This window comes from Polyodon spathula, chromosome 56 (assembly GCF_017654505.1).
Source record: "Polyodon spathula isolate WHYD16114869_AA chromosome 56, ASM1765450v1, whole genome shotgun sequence".
In the NCBI taxonomy this organism is placed as follows: Eukaryota; Metazoa; Chordata; class Actinopteri; order Acipenseriformes; family Polyodontidae; genus Polyodon; species Polyodon spathula.
This window is the reverse complement of record NC_054589.1, coordinates 978,041-994,920: the sequence shown is the minus strand read 5'-3', so window position 1 is coordinate 994,920 and position 16,880 is coordinate 978,041. Positions and strand designations below refer to the sequence as shown.

General features: G+C 37.8%; 1 protein-coding gene across 3 annotated transcripts in view; it reads right to left on the bottom strand.

The window, feature by feature from the left end:
* LOC121307487 (collagen alpha-1(XXVII) chain B-like) overlaps positions 1 to 14,783 on the bottom strand; it is a 152,287-nt gene extending 137,504 nt beyond the window's left edge. Inside the window, exons 1-2 of one of the 3 annotated variants that reach the window (XM_041239668.1) lie at positions 14,287 to 14,783; positions 7,895 to 7,965 (exon numbers count right to left, since the gene is read on the bottom strand). In XM_041239668.1, the coding sequence (XP_041095602.1) occupies positions 7,895 to 7,965; positions 14,287 to 14,339 (124 nt within the window). In that variant the 5' untranslated portion in view covers positions 14,340 to 14,783. Of the gene's footprint in view, positions 1 to 7,894; positions 7,966 to 13,340; positions 13,723 to 14,286 lie in introns of those variants that run through there. The other 2 variants (XM_041239666.1, XM_041239667.1) reach the window with 2 other exon arrangements.
* Positions 14,784 to 16,880: the final 2,097 nt, after the last annotated feature.

The window sequence follows — 16,880 nt, the reverse complement described above, 5'->3', positions numbered from 1 at the left end:
ACAGTCAAGCCTTTCCAAGTGACCAGCCGATTTAAAATTTCAAAGGGCAGCTTCTATAACTTATGAAACATGCTAGCAATGGGGTCTCAAAAATCGCCTGGGTACCTAAGCAGTAAAGGGAGTGACAGTATTGTAATATTTCTTCCACTGAATGAAGTGTAAGTCACTGTTCTTGATTGAATGGTAGGAGGTGTTCAGGTCAGGATGGAGGCACTCCCACTTGACGAGTGTCACTGATTTTTAAATTCACAAGAGGAATGATTGTGGGTAAAGAAGACAAACAAATACGGTTGAAATAATTCCAGGAGACAAACCATGTTAAAACAGAAACCAGACTGAAAAGGGGAGATTAAACAACGCTCAAGAGGGCAGTCCATCTTCCTCTGTTTGAAGTGCTGGCAAAATGATTTTTTATATATATATATAAAACTTTACACAACTTTCAGCACTGGGGAGATAATGGGAGTCCAGACCTTTAAGGCTAACCACAGAAACACCCCTTCTAATTCTTTTTTGTCTCTTACATCCTTAGTTATACTACCACTGCAACATCTGTGGCAATATAATTTATTTGATTAAACATACAAAAAAGAGGATATGGGTGTTCCAAAGAGTATACTTTTTCCATATTTCAAACAGATGGCTCTAGAAGTCTCAAGCAAAGCTTCACTTGCTTCAATTCAAATTATATAAAATTGGTTAGTATCTTCAGTGAAACTGATGAAGTATTAAAAAGGCTTAGTTTTAAACAATCTGCATTCATTTTCAAGTAGGATAAATTGAAATTACGACCCGTCTCCATGATCAAACCATCATGCATCCTTTACATAAATCACACAAATCATAATGCTGTCACTGGCTGCTACTGCAAGGTCGTTCTGTCTTCTAATATTGTGTTGCTTTTTCACAATTTCCGTGGTTCACGATGTCATTTTCGATTTTGTTTTATAAAAGTTATTACCAGTATATTAAACCAGGGGGGTCAAACTTCACCCCCAGAGGGCCGCAGGGTTTTCTGGTTTCCATTTCAACTTAAGCTCTCAATTAACACAATTCATCTAATTTGTTGAATTTGACACAGTTGATGGTTTTAAAAATGCATTTGATTCAAGGTACACTACCTATGAAACATTTTGAGGCTGAAGAGAAGTGTTAAATGTGTCCAGTTAATCAAATCATTAGATCAATTAAGTAATTGAGAGCTCGGGTGGAACAAAAGCCAGAAGACACTGCGGCCCTCCAGGAGCCGAGTTTGACAGCCCTGTATTAAATGATGTAGTACATTGGTTCTCAATCCTGTTCCTGGGGGATGACTGCCCTGCTGGTTTTTGTTCCAACCAAGCTCTCAATTACTTAATTGAACCCTTAATTGAACTAATTAGCTTAATTTGACTTTTTATTAAATTGTAGCTTTTACACAGAAATTGGAGAATTTAAGTTCCTTATACAATTGTATACCTAAATTGAAATCTCCATCTGTTAAAAATAATTAAGGGTTTACAAAAACACGGATTCTGGTTCTAATTCCTGTTCTGGTGTTTCCAGCACACATAGCAATTACTCACTTATTTTACTTTCGTTCTCTCTCGCTCTCGTTCCTCCTTGAACACCCGTCTTGAGGGCAGAGCTCCATTGCTCATTAATGATTCAAATCGAGCCCAGGCACATTCTGCACAAGCGTTTTAATTTGCATGGCCGACAGCCACTTTGTTAATAATCATTAACTGCCGACCACACATTCTCACGAGCGGTCTGCCTTTGCCAGACCACATTTAAACCAAACAATAATACATTAAAAATCACCCATGCTACATAACCCAATGCATTTGAAATAATAATGCTACAACAATAAGCCACCATTCTTTTAAATAAATACATTTAAATCAGCAAGGTTTACATGCAGGGCTCTGCCTTGCCACTGCCACATATACTTTAACATATACCGTATGGTTGCGTGCATGTGTGTGTGTGCGCACAATATGTTTATATAAATGACTTGCAAGAGCTAAAAGTAGAAAACTTCTGATTTATCAACATCAATGGAAGATGAATGACAATGGAATCCATTTGGAATCCACACAATGCAGCCACACAACTTGGATGCAGCAGTATAGAACCAACATGGGCATGAATCCCAGGCAGAGTGACCATATAAAGCTCCACATCAACCTTGAGGATTAATTACAAAACGGCACAGAAAGAGTCTTCTCTTCCAACGACTGGACAGTGTGAAAAGCCAGTGACAACACAAGAGGGTTGCTAGGTGCTGCTGCAGAAGTCGTCAAAATAACAGATCACACTATTCAGGGCAATTTCGCTCCTAAGTGTGGAGGCAACATCGCTTTGCCAAAGGGAATAGCAATCTCTCTACTGTACTGAAGAATAAATACACTGGTGTATACAGTACAAGGGACATTCTTGGCTGCTCAAGCAGATTTAGATCACACCAGCATCCTTTCCCAGCTTATTAGAGAAGCTAAAATGAAGAAAGAGAACCTGACAGTTAGTCCAGGAGCTGGCTAATACTGGAAATAAGGAACAATGTGACACAGACAGGAGACGGAGTCTGTTCTGTCTGCCCGGAGTGCCAGAGGCAGTACAGCCACCACTAAGGGGGTGTTTACAAGACCTCACTGGAAACTCAATATATAAAGATGACATTTTTATAGAAAAAACAAACAAAAAACAGTTCTTCCTATCTGTGAGGGCATGGTTGTCTATTGAAGGTTTTATGGTCTTGCGTCCTCAGCAATCACGATTGGAAACACTGATTTTACAAAGATTTACAGATGCTGGCAGAAGAGAACTACCTATGCATGAGAGTGCATTAGTTCTGCCCATTATGAAAAAAAAAAAAAAGTTTGCTACACTGCCAAATGCATAATAGGCAAAGAGTGTTTCTTAGAGTGCAAACTGGGAAATTTCTCACCAGATTCAACATTGTACCAAACTTGGTGGTCACCAATACAGGAAGAGGTTTTTTTTTTGCCGCTAATCAAACACGACCAGTCATTCTGCACTGGTACTTACAAGAACATTAGTTAATATTGTGGTATCCCTGCATAAATAATCAAGGGATCACAGTGGAGAAAACTGGCAATAAGCTCCCCACACTCAGCTGTTTTGTCCCATACTTGTTAGTGGATTGCGTATACATTTACACATACAGGAAGTCTGGAACCATGGGCTGTAAATAATGCTGGTCTTTCTGCAGGGATGGTGCTGAGCAATGAGAAGCACATTTGAAATTGGCCTGCAAAATGTTAACAGAACATTACCTGTGAATAATGTTTCATTTCAACATTATTACTGCACTGGTACTTGACAGACTTGCAACTGGTAACTTACTGAAGACATGATTCCTCAACCTGAACACTCCCTCAATCGCATCATCGTGATGCATCAATCGGTCTGTACCACTGAATCACAGAGAAATGATTAATCATGATGCAGGGCTCCAGACTGCGACTAAAATGGTTGGAAATCAAACAACAGAAAAACGGTTTTGACAACTGTTTTTTCGTGGTTAAGCACAAAAATGCTGCCTCTGCATTTAAAAACATGTGTCGATATTTCTGAATGCAATATGATGCCAGTCTGTGTATAAAAAAAAAAAAAATCACATTTTAAAGTGCAAGGATGTTAACAATTTGATTGAACACAAATGCTTGTAACAGAGGTACAGTACTAACACCAGCAGAATACACAAACCACTGTTGTGTTGATGTATTGTTGTGTAAAAGAAATAGCTTAAAATTAACAGTTGCATTTAAGAAACGTAGAATACGAACAGCGAAAAACTAAAATAAAAATACACTTAAGGTTTGCACGTGTGCCATGAACAACACACCCTGGAAACATAAAATAAATTAAATAATAAGGAAGATTTAATTGTGCAGCTGAGAGATTCCCCAGTTAGATGAGCCGATAACATCTCCTCACCCAAAGAAGCACAGTGATTAAGAGTACCGTTACCATAATGTAAAACAGTATGTAGAGTGAGTTTTGTACTAAAGCAGGGTCAGCTGTTGCAGGGAAAACAAAGTTTGTTTCTCAAACTGACCAGTTTAAGAAATGTGAAAGCAGAGCACAGATAAATACTTGGGACTGTAAATAGAAAATGTACTGCTAAGGAAAAAAAAAAAAAAAAAAAAAGTAAAAAAATGTATTAAAAATAAAATGTATTGCAGCTTACTTGATTGCAGTAAAAAAAGCAGCCAGTCAGTAAATGTAGCTCTCATTGTGCTAATGAATGTGCTTGCTGTGGTGTATTTAATAACGTAAATATAGCAGAATGAACTAACTGCAATTTAAACTTGTTTTTACTGAAACAAACAGTAACATGTAATCATACCAGCTGTCTGTGTTACATGCTGTCTGATCAGGACTTTACTACCACTGCGCATGGGAGCTGCAGCATGCCACTTCCCATATTACAATTGCACACAATTAAAAGTGTGGTCACCAATTCCATACACAACACTTGCAAAATATTCAAAATATAAACATGCTGAGTTCATTGGTTAATCTGTGCAGATGATGGATGCATTCAGCAGAATGAGGCAACAAATAAATGAGTACAGACACAACAAACCTGGTTGTAATGGGGTAGGTTTCTGTTTTACAACAGCAGTTTAAGATTGCACAGTTACTGGTACACCTGGTGGTCCCTGCTGGAAACACTGGTGCTTGAGATGAAAAGGTTACAAACCACCGATAAGGCTGCTTAATCTCATGCAACGCTGGACACTTTCAGGGTTTAGAACTGGAGGTGGCAGGCTTGGTGGAAAGTACTAGTGGCTCTTGTAAATTCTCTGTGGAATTCTGCACTACCTCTTTCTGTGTTGAAGGACTTAAACTCCACCTATGCTTCAGATAGCCTCGAGTGTACACTTAAACCTTGTTGTTTTCCCTTTTCTTTCCTCTTCCCTTTGCTGTGGGGGAACTACAGTAGTCTTGATATCCCTTTCTCTGGGCTTGTTGACCCGTGAGAGGGTCTTTCCTGGATGAAGATCTGAGGGTGGAGCACCCTTATGGACTCTTTCCCCCTCCTTTGGGGGAGCCACACACTGCATTCTGAAAGTGACGAGTCAAGGCTGGCAGAATTATGCTCCAGATGTAGGATTATAGCAGTGTGAACAGATTTGCAATTACACAAGGCAATTCCTCTCTCCCACACTCAAGCAATCACATTATACTGGACAATGTTCATGCTACATTATTAGAGATACCAAAATAATCCCAGTCAATCTTACACATGTCCTACCACCTCTTCATAGGTCTGACATTCTCCCAAATGTGATCAAAAATATTTTATTTTGGAACCAATATCGGCAAAAGACTTAAATATTTCAATGTACACTTGCGATAAATCAAGGAACGCTGAAACACAGGGAAAACAACAAGTTATCATCAGAGCATGCAGCTGTTGCTTCAGAGAGTTTTAAAAGGAAAAATAACTTCAAATGTTTAGTTTTCTCACTGTGGCTCTTCTTCAGCATATTTGTTTTGAAAATTATATTTCCCAGAATCAATCTTTAAAAAAAAAACAAAAAAAAAAAAACAAACACAACCAACCTCATACCAGCACCAAATACGGCTTTAATTTGTTCGCAGATGAGGACACTAGCAAAAAATGTTTGTCTACCAGTCTTGGTAGAAGTTTTAAAATCTGTATTTGACTGTGTCTTGAAATAACCTGTAATTCAACTTAAACATGTAAAACTAAAGAAATGTTACGCAACCAGGACTAAAAGTTAAAGAAAAATAAATAGATATCACATATGCAAGTTTCACAAAACATTTCCGATGTGAAGAACTTTCTCTCTTCCTATTCTGACAAGGAAACAATCTAAGAGAAAGAAAGACTCTCAGAGAGAGAACACTGCATGCCCTCAAGCTCCCTAAGCATCTGTTCTCTCGCTACTCTCCTGGTACTTCAGCCAAATCTGAAAAAAAAGCAATACTGTCTTTTAGTTTTTTCTTCTTCTTATATTTCAAGTGGAAAATGTTTGCTTTTTCCTGCATGTAACAACTTTGGCAGAACATCTTCAATGGTGTGGTGTTTAAGGTATAGAGCAGTGCAGTGGCAAATACACTTTGTTTAGAAGTCTGGCGAGATTCAGTAAGGAAACTTTTTTTGGTACAGAAAAGTGTGTGCATTAAAAAATAAGTGATCAAGCAGACGGAGACAGAGGTAATCCAAGGATGTAGAGGTAGGCTGTAGCCATCTTAACGAGAAATAAGCAATTGCATCCAGTTTCCAACACTGACAGCTTTAGCTGTTTTTCTAAATGATCTAATAATAGTCTTTATAGAAAGTGGGCAAAAAAGTAAGAACGCCTGCCATAGCATGATCAACAGGGCGTAGGACAGCCACCGCAGGGAGTTAGGACAGCACATACTCAACAGGACCAATCGTTGTTCTGCAGGGATATGCAGCCATTACTCAATGATTTCTACCTCAAGGAAAATCGATTACTGTGTTCACAAACATGCCACGGACTGTACAAATCAGGTAAGGGTGGCAGTTTTAGAATGCAGTGTTTGTAATGTAGACCGGTATCTACAATTCAGAACTCAGTTTATTTTCAATTTACATTGCAGTGCAATTGAGTTGGTCACATTTTTTCTGAATTGTTTTGCTTTCACAAAGAAAACAAACTCAGTTGTAAGCTCAAATGAACAGCGAGATTCTCCTAAAATTAACTCTGAAGGAAAATGAGTTCTTTTAGCATTTATATATGCTTTTATTTCTACAAAGGTACCTTTTGTACAGTTGGAACTGGGGCCAAAACCACAAAATTGCACAGGTATTTCATTTGGTAACACTCTAATACAAATATATTTAAGCAAACTAGTGGATGAATTTAAATAAACTAAAAACATTCTCTACCGCTACATTCCACACACATTCTTATAAAACCCTCAAACTAACCGTAACTCGTCTGGAGCAGGAACTTTCAAAGAGGGGCCTTTTAAATATCTTTTCCCTGCCTTCATGGGGATTAATATGCAATGACAGATTCCACCTGGTCATCAAAACTTTAAAATCAGGGAAAACGTTTGGTTTTAGTAAACTGTAGGAGTAAATTAAAGAAACCTAGTTTAGGCTATTGTAGTGGACAAATGTTTCAAGAAAAGCGTCTCTCCGACATTACTTGTGCTGCTGACCTCCTAAGACACTTTTCTAAATGGTAATACTTGAAAGGTTCTGTGTAAGCCCCAGCACTAATGACCTGACAAAGAATGTTTGATGGGCCTTGCCAAAACACAAACTGTGGTTACTGTGTAAGTCAAGATCAGGTCAAAGCAGACTCACAAGACCTCTCTAGCTTTCCACTAACCCACAACCCCCCCACCCCTGCCTCTCCATTTCTTTCCAGCAGAGAGAGGCCTTAAGGCTACTTTCGATTTATTTTATTATTTTTGTTTTAAAAAAAACCTTATATGACCCTTAAATGGCAAAAAAAAAACAAATTAATTTCAAAGCTGTAAAAATGTAGTTTTGTCCAAATGGAAGATACAAATCCATATATCATTAGCAGCTGAGGAGAGGCAAAATGAAAAGACCTAAGGTTTTTAGCAATTATGTATAACTGTCTAACACATAGGGCCCGCAACGGGAGCCGTGACATAACAGGATTAAAACAGCTACAGCGCCAAGGATCACTCATAATGAGATAATATAGTATTGGTAAAATATAGTCATCTTTGTCAACTGTTTTAGTGCAGGGTTATGAAAAAACTGTGTGTGCGCAGGGGGTGAAGTCAATTAACTTTATACTGGCTCACAATGGACTGTGGATTCAATCTACAAACTATTTCAAATCATTATATATAATATAATACAACATTTATATAGATCAGTTTCATAGAAGTAGTTATTTCTTACCTTCAGGATGTACTTGTGCAAGTCCCAGGTAACAAGTACAATACAAAACAGTACAGAGAATTAGGGCTCTCCTGTGAATTCAGAAAAAGAAAGAAAATGCGTGGTTAGACTTACATACAGATTACTAAAAGTAGCCAACACTTTCCCTTCCAGGTTTTACAGCTATTCTGTATAATTCCTCATCCTCCGACAGCCAAAAGAAAAGTAATCCGCTCCTTCAAGCACTAGCTCTCCACCAAAGCTTGCATTGCTTTTGCTTGAGGTGCTGAGTGAAACGTTAATATTTAGATTGGATTCTGTTCTCTCTCCTCCACAGAGGCAGAACCACTGCTGCCAGCTCATCCCATCATCCGACACATTCAGGTAGACAGGAACTGGACGGAACGTTGAAGTCACAGGGGTTAGATAAATTAAATTCCTCTGTACACAGAGCTAATGATCTTAGGTTAATGACTGCAATGATCAGGTACCAGCAGTGTGGGAAATCAGGCCCAGGCTACTCAGAAATGGAGTAGCTTTCTCTTGGCATCAAGTCACATTTTAACAAGTAATGATCACCTTTGGTTTAACAATAAGCACAGAGGGATGGTTGGTTTACGTATTTGGAAACGTTTGAAAACAAGTCTGTTTCTCATGTCTCCTGACATGTTTAAGTTCATTTTTAGGCTACAGATCTGTGAACAAAACGGTAAAGCTGCTTGCACATATTTTCTTGATCACTGAGATGGGTTCACTTTAAAACACTGATGAAGTAACGGACCAGCCTGTGCAGTTAACCTACTAGCTTCATATATTGATCCCTGATTATAGCTTTAAGGCCCTAATTTGAAGCAAGCATAAAGACACATTTTGTGAGAAAAGAAGAATTAGAACAGAATTAGAGTTTAACTAATTGTTGTGAGTGGGTTCATGCTAGTTTTACACCATTAAATGATATTCTATTGCTGTGCAACATTTTTACTTTGCCTTCTAAACGAGGTTAATAAATGTTCCTATATGACTTGTCAAATTCACTATACAGTTTACAAACTAATAGAGGTGCAGCCATTCAATGAATTGATTTTTGATCATCATGGCGCATTTCTTTTTTGCGTGAGCCTATTAAACACTCATTGATTGATTAATCACCCTGCTGCCTTATTTGCATCCTCATATACTAGGACATAAATGTTTCCAGTTTTATTTGAAGGTCTCCGTGAAGAGTCTACATTTGTTTTGCTTCTTGCTTTTGAATAATAAAACGTGTTCTCAATACAGCAATTACTGTAAATTACTACAAGTCTGAAGTTCAATTAGGAAACGAATGCACTTCTATATAAACTCACCTGCTATGATTCACCAGAGCACTTGCATTATACATTGATTTTTACAAGAGGAAGGTGGCATCATTTAGTAACATCAAATCATAAATGCTACTTTAAAAAGCTGTGATGCATGAAATGACCATCAGCAGTACTTACAGTGAACCACTGAACACAATGGCTAAATATGCCGATATCAAGCTTTACTGATTGTGCCCGTCAAATCATGACCAGTGCTTAAAAAGCACCACAATTCATGTTACCACCTCCCTTACAGCAACACGTCGGTTTGCAGTTACACAACACCAAAAGCACTCCAAAAACCACCTTATCAACTGCAGAGCAATTAGATGCTTTAATTGGAAGGTAATTCATTTTTTTGTTGAAGCTATACTTGCCTCACTCTTAACAAAAAACATTTAACAAAACTAAATCTCAGTGAGCTCTCTAGTTTGTTTTTATCAATCATTCCACCTTCCACAATCATTCGACTCAAGATTTAAACACATGACCTGTTTTTTTTTTCCTTTTTATTTTTTAAATAATCACTGATAAAGAAGCCTTATATGCAGTACAGTTAAAAGCCATTTAAGTATAGCTATTTAAGGGAATACACATCTTCCTTCACTCCCATCTCCAAGCTCACCTCAGCACATCCTCCCCCTTGTTCCCTAGAGACTGGACAATGGCCTCAATAACCCTATTTATTATTATTATTATTATTATTATTATTATTATATTATTATTATTATTATTATTATTAGTAGTAGTAGTAGTAGTAGTGGTAGTATTACAATCACTTTGTTTTTCCACGTTATATAGACAGGGATTGGACAAACACACTGGTAATATGTCGTGCACACTTTCATCCTCCCAGATATGTATTTGCATTCAAAACAGGCAAGACCTAATAGACCTTGGATGTGGGATGACGGTAGGTGCTCAGTTGGCAGGTGCTTCCTTATCCAAGCTGCCAAAAATGACTGATGTTTCATAAGGGACAGGCCTTGCAGACCTCCACTCCAAATACAAGTTCACTGAATGATTCAGATTTGGCAATTATGGAAGAATGTTCCCATCTGGATCAGGACAATTTTCATCATTTTGGTACACAAATGGTCATACAATTAAGGAGGGTCATTCATATTACACTCAAAAACCCACACCTTACATAGTGACCACTACATCACAAATCATCCAGTAATAAGTGATAGGTCCATACCTCTCTAGAACTATTTAAACATCTTACAGATTGCTATCATGACTGACAATGTTGACAACAGACCCGATAGACTGTTATAACAGGCTATTTTGTATCAATTCCCTGTAAATTCACATTTTTCTCCACAGTACATTTAGGTATGCTGTGCTACTATCCAACAACTTAAGGATGAACAATTTCTCATAGGTACCATAGTCTCCAAACACCAATACAAGGACAAGCATTTCTAAAAGGAAGGGCAATTTAGTGTAACAGGTTTAATGGGAAGCTGAAACCTGTCCCCTAGAGTTCCTTAACAAACAGCCATTTTCAGTGCTTGTAATAAAAGCTGTAAACTGCCGATCCTAATATCTGGTTGCAGCAGTCCAGGGGAAATTCCTATCCATGCCTAACTTAAACCTTTTTAAGGGTGCTTAGGGAATTAAGGGAAGAGGTGACACTTAGAAATGCAAAAACGAAAAGCCCCCTGTGGCCTCTAAGTGTAACCATGAACCTGTCCCCCTGCAACACTCTGCCCCCTGTGGATGTAAGAAATTCCACATTTTTTCTATGTGGTACTCTTTACTCGGGGCAGGGTGTTGCAGGGGGACAGGTTAATGGTTACACTCTGACGAACTGGCAGTACTTCTAAAGACGACATGTTCAAGAGCCCAACCGAGGCCACAGGATCGCTTCAAACTTAGTCACCAGGATGTTATTGCTGAAACAGTATAATTGTATACAAACTTAATCTAAACAAGAACACATTACTTAAGAAACACCAAGTTAGTCTTTAAATGTCTGTGTGCATCCACCAGTCTTGCAGTAAGCTGCTCTAGAATCACACTCACATTAAGGTAACAGGCTAAGAGCAAAGGATAAAACAGCTGGGTAATATGAAATGGCAATTAACCTTAAGGCAATTAAAGAGAAACACCTTGAACTATTAAATTGATTCTCAGTCCAATGTTATCTTAAATAAATAAATCACAGCACAAAATTAGCAACATCTAAAATGTAAGGGTCTCCCACCCCAATCATTAAAGAAAAGCCCCCCCCCCAGTCACTGTTGAACACCCAGGCCTGTGTGCTCTCTAAGACTTCCTGTTGGAGAATTCCTCCTCCAGAACCTGCTGGAAAACTCCTATGTTGACACATGGACTGGGAAAGAAAACGACAGTGTGGTTCTACAATGCAGAATCCCCTGATCCGAGTGATAACTGAAAGTGTCCCCTACACTTATGCATTTGAATGAAAATGCAACACTAAAAATGAAGCTAGCTAAATGTTATTTAAATTTTAAAAAAATGAGGCTATGCTGTTAATTATAAAAGGACATGGGTCTACTTCTCTCTTCCACGTTTCTATCCAAGAACTATAAAATCAATTAGCGACATCATTGCCCTGACAGCTCCTGCCAAATAAAACACCAGGTAAAGCGACATCTAGTGCCAGCTAAAAGATGCTATCAAATTCAAAGTAGTCGTCATGGAAGTTTCGCAGCTGTACCAAAGCAGAAACTTACTTAAGTTCATGAGAAGAGGCTTAGATATGTTATTATTTAGGAAACGTTCCAAGAGATAAAGGCAAAGCAGGACTGCAGCACTCGCTTTGCCGCACAAAGCAAGCAGCAGGAGTCAAGTGGTTTCGTTTAGTAGCACACTCACAACTGTGCTAGACGGTGCAAGGCTGAAATGTGAAATGAACTTAATAACCTCGACTGTACTAAAAGGTAAACTATAATTTAAACGAGTTGCTTTGTCAAAACCCATCAAGATAGTCTCGTTAATGCTCATTTGAGTGTCCCAAAAGTATTCATCAAATTTAATGAATAATATATGGAAAGATGACTGATCACACATAGTTCACGAAAGAAAAGCCAATACTAAGCAATCCCCGTTATTATTATTATTATTATTATTATTATTATTATTATTATTATTATTATTATTATTAATTAATAATAATAGGCGAATTACTAAACAACCAAGTGGTTCCTATACAAACTACCCTTTTAAAATATCACAGCTAGTAGACTGCATCTTTGCATGTCATGTTTCATACACAGTGCTTCATTGAGCGTATTCCAAAAACATTCCCTGCAACGTACCTCTATTTTAACTGCAAAAAAAAAAAAAAAAAAAAAAAAAAAACACATTCAACGCGCCGTGATATGGAATAATAAATAACTGCACAAAAGTAACTAGCCTCGCCAAAGATTATATCAGCAAGTTTAGGCAGTTTTTAAAACAAATACAAAATCAACGTGTCCCTCTCCCAAACGGGTTAAATTTGGCAGTGTAAGTTTTAGGGATGGTCTCAAAATTAGTGCACTGGTATGTACAGTAAATGATTAAAGCAAAATAAAACATGACAAATACTTTAATTCGCTCTGAATCATCGTGTGTATATCTGTATTTATATCTACATATGACTATCGACTAGGAACACTGGAATATCGAAAATAGAAAATACAAAGCGAAGAAATGTCCCCATTATGTAATTCAGTAATTATTTTAGTCAAATCATGTGTGTCTTTTGACCCTGTAAAACTCAGCTAAGTTCTTGGTTTGCAAAATGAAGAAATTATATTAACAAACACAACAAATTCCCATGTTACGCATGTGCTTCAGTTATTGTTTTTTCTTATATGATCAAAAAGTAAATCTCATACAATGTTGTTAACCATTGAGACTTTAAAGATTTAGCTACGGATACAAGCTACAACGTTACAAATGTGACCTGTCAAAGTGGTACCTATTGCGAAAGAAAGCTACTTTTAAAACTTGACAATATTAAAACTTGTTTTATTTTCGAGATGCACGTCGTTCCATTCGATCGCCGAAAACTTGTTCATGTAAAAGTGCCAGATGCCTAGTTTTTTGTTTTCCAACAAGTTGTTCCTTTGAAACCGCTTTCGTCAATGTTTGTCATTTCTACTCACCCCCTAGCTCCAGCTGGTTTGAGTTTGGAGACCGGGGTTAATTCCGGCTTCATCACGGTTACTTCATTCTTCTTTGTGATGTTTCACAGCAGTCCATTTAGAAGAAATAGGGGGGTTGTTTCCATGCCAACAGATTTCTACTTTTGAAAACGCAACTGAAATGCGGAAACCCTAACAAATGTTTCGTTTTACTTTGCGCAAACGTGTTTAAAGTGCCATTCTTGCAGCTGTACTAAAAATGTAATCGCATTGAAGCAACTCCATCAGCTAGTTTGAGCTTTTGGGTAAGGAAATCAGTTAAAACTGGTTTACAGATAGACAATCCTGACTATGAAGGGCGACTCTAGTAGAGCTGAGAATTGTTCACAGACCTGCGTCCAGTGGGAATAGTGAAGCTCAACATTCACAGTTATAACTGTATCTCAACAGCTTTGCACAGCAAGATTTGGGTAGAAAACACTTGACCTCTCTCTGTCGCCCTCGCCTGTTTCTCTAGAACAACTACCATTGCAATTTTTAGAATCCAATTTAAGAGCAATTTCACACTGAACGGTTACAGGAGAAAAAAAAAGGTGCACTATGTTTAACCTAACTATTTTGTGTTATGACACATTAAAATATGCACAATCAGAATATGCGCATTTTAAACTCACAATGGTTAACATAATGTTAAATCATATACATACACACTAAAATGTAATTATTAGCGAAGCTATCTAACAAACCTTATTTTTTTACGTTAGTTAGCGCCTGTATCAGGAACAAACACGTATTCATATCGAACAGGTGCTTATTCTGACGCATATCTAAAACATCGTTAAACACGAATCGTCTTTTTTTTCCAGATCTCCGGTACAACTGTGTTTTAGTTTATAATTTTAAAAATAATAGCAAACTGCCGTGTCCAATTCCTTCACACCACAGAGCAAGATACCGTTACACTTACTTTGTAGCGAGTTGAGAGGTTGTGCAATCTCTCCTTCGGGTCCCTAGATTCATTTGTATTCATTTGTCCCGGCAGTCAAAAACCTGGTCCTTTAATCACAACGTGACTCCTTAGCTGAGGGACAGAAAGCACCGACTGCCTTCTGACGCATTGGATAAGCTTCTAAAAATGGTCCAAAAAGAAGTTTCTCATAAAAACAACAGTTGTGCATATAACTATGAGCCCAACACACAATCCTACACTGTGAATGACGAGAGTTTGACGGGACGCTTCCACGCTGGTTTTTCTTCTGGCTTTCTTTGTAGTTTATTCATTTATGCCAGTCCTGATTTGGGGGTTTCTGATTGCAGAAAGACTAGAAGCTGGGGGTTTGGGGAATGAAGTCTCCAGTTGGAAGCTCAAAGCTCATCCTTTTCCCTTTTAAACAGTTTTCACTGAGTGACTGGAGCTTTGGCTGAAGTACTGCAGGTGTCCGGTTTCAGCAAACATTGGTCTAACGAGCCGGGATAGCTCCTCTAGAGGCTGAGTATAGATGCACAGCATAACCATTCATTCCTCTCTCGCTCTTTGCACGGGAAAATAACAGAAAAGAGAATATTAATGAACCAGCGGGGTATTTTTAGATCCTGACTTGGGGAAATTCATTTTCATTCTTGGATGCCTGGGTAGGCTTTTCAAACAGCACATACATGCATACATACATATTATTATTATTATTATTATTATTATTATTATTATTATTATTATTATTATTAAATAACTTTATGCCCCTGATTACTCTTCAGGCCTTTCAATAACTGTAGGCTGCACACAGATGGTTGTATATTTATGGCTGTATATGTATTTCTCCATGATATTTTAAGATAAACTGACGTGCAAAATGTATTATACAAATTAAACAGTTTTTTTTCCCTGAGTAATTGAATGTCAACAGGAAGCATATTCAGAGGAAACACATCCCATCTTCTTAAGGGAGTTCTGCTAACTTCAATTGCTTTCAATACTGTGGTCACTAGCAACGGCTACAAAAAAATATGTATATTGCCCAGTATCCTGACTATCAACCCTTTACTCTGTTTTATTATTATTATTATTATTATTATTATTATTTATTATTATTATTATTACATGCATTAGCTATACCTGTACATTATGAGGCAAACATCAACTTTCCTTACATATTGGTTGATATTATACAAAACCTTTTATCATTTTCTCATATTGTACCCTTTTTAAAACACTATGGTAAAACTATATGAAAGCCATGTTAGTTTATTATAGATGTATTACAGCTTTTACTATGGTACCACATTATTGGCAACAGCTTAGAATGTATCTGTAACTGAAAAGTAAGGAACATGCAGAATCACAAATGACTTTACAATTACATGATGGAGTAAGGTTGGTGGTCATTATAAAAATAACATGGTAGTTTAGCAGTGTCATTTTACAGATTACTATTATTTTACCATGCTTACACCAGACATGCATTTGCAATACTTACCATACTAACCAGTCTACCAACTGCACATTTCAGAAGCACCACCATTGCTCCCCCACTCTCTTTATCCATTGAGCTGGTATGGTGTATACAGAAGAAGATTTCCCTCACTACCCTGTTAGTTTGCCTTAATCTTTCTCTGGCTTGACCAATGTCTAGACTGGAGGTTGAAAGGTAGTAGTCGAGTATCCATACCCGCACTTCCCCATATTTAACATTGATTCTGTCGGCTTGGCATTGACGCAAGGCCCTGGAATTGCTTTGATTTCCATGCATATCAACCAAAATAAATGCTGTTGCTGGATGTTATGTACATGCATACAGCACAAGGGAGGGTGATAATAAAAGTGGTTTCTTTCTGTAGGAGCTGTTTGGGAATATGTGGACACTTGTATGGAAAGCAGCAGATGTCACCAAGATACTGAACCCTGGAGAGGCTGAACCCTTGGGATTGAATTTCTGTCGGGACTGAAGCACAAAGGCCAATGCAGCATTTCCTGTAGGTCCCTGGCAATGATCTTCAGCTGGGCGCAAGCAGGATTTGAATCATGTTTGCGGTGGGCATGACTCACCCTGCACTGCTGGGAAGCACTGTTTTTATCACAGAGGCCACTGGGGACCCTTACTAATATCTGTGTTCTTAGTCTCTGTGACTTCCCAGTCATGTGATCATTTGAATCTCCTATGATGCCAATAATGGTAAGCAAAGCGTGGGACAGAACATGAAGCTGTTGATTTTTTTTAGAACATCCGGTTACTATAAATTACTAAAGAAGAATGAAAGAAATGTACCTTTTACATGAAAGGTTTCTCATGAGTCTCAATGGGTATGAGTAGAAGGTTGGGATCATTTTAACTGCAACACAGGAAGTGAGCCTGCAGTGTGGTGGTAACCATATTCGTCAAATTGATCCTCTGGAACAATAAGAGATTTGTGATATTGTTTGTATGCTAGGTAAGACACACACTAAAACGAAATTCCAATTGTATGCCAATGTCTTTTGATCCCTGTTTTTATTGGACTTAACCTGAATAAAACAATAATATTTCAAAGACCAAAACAGCTACATTTTCTGAACAGATGGGACCTGGG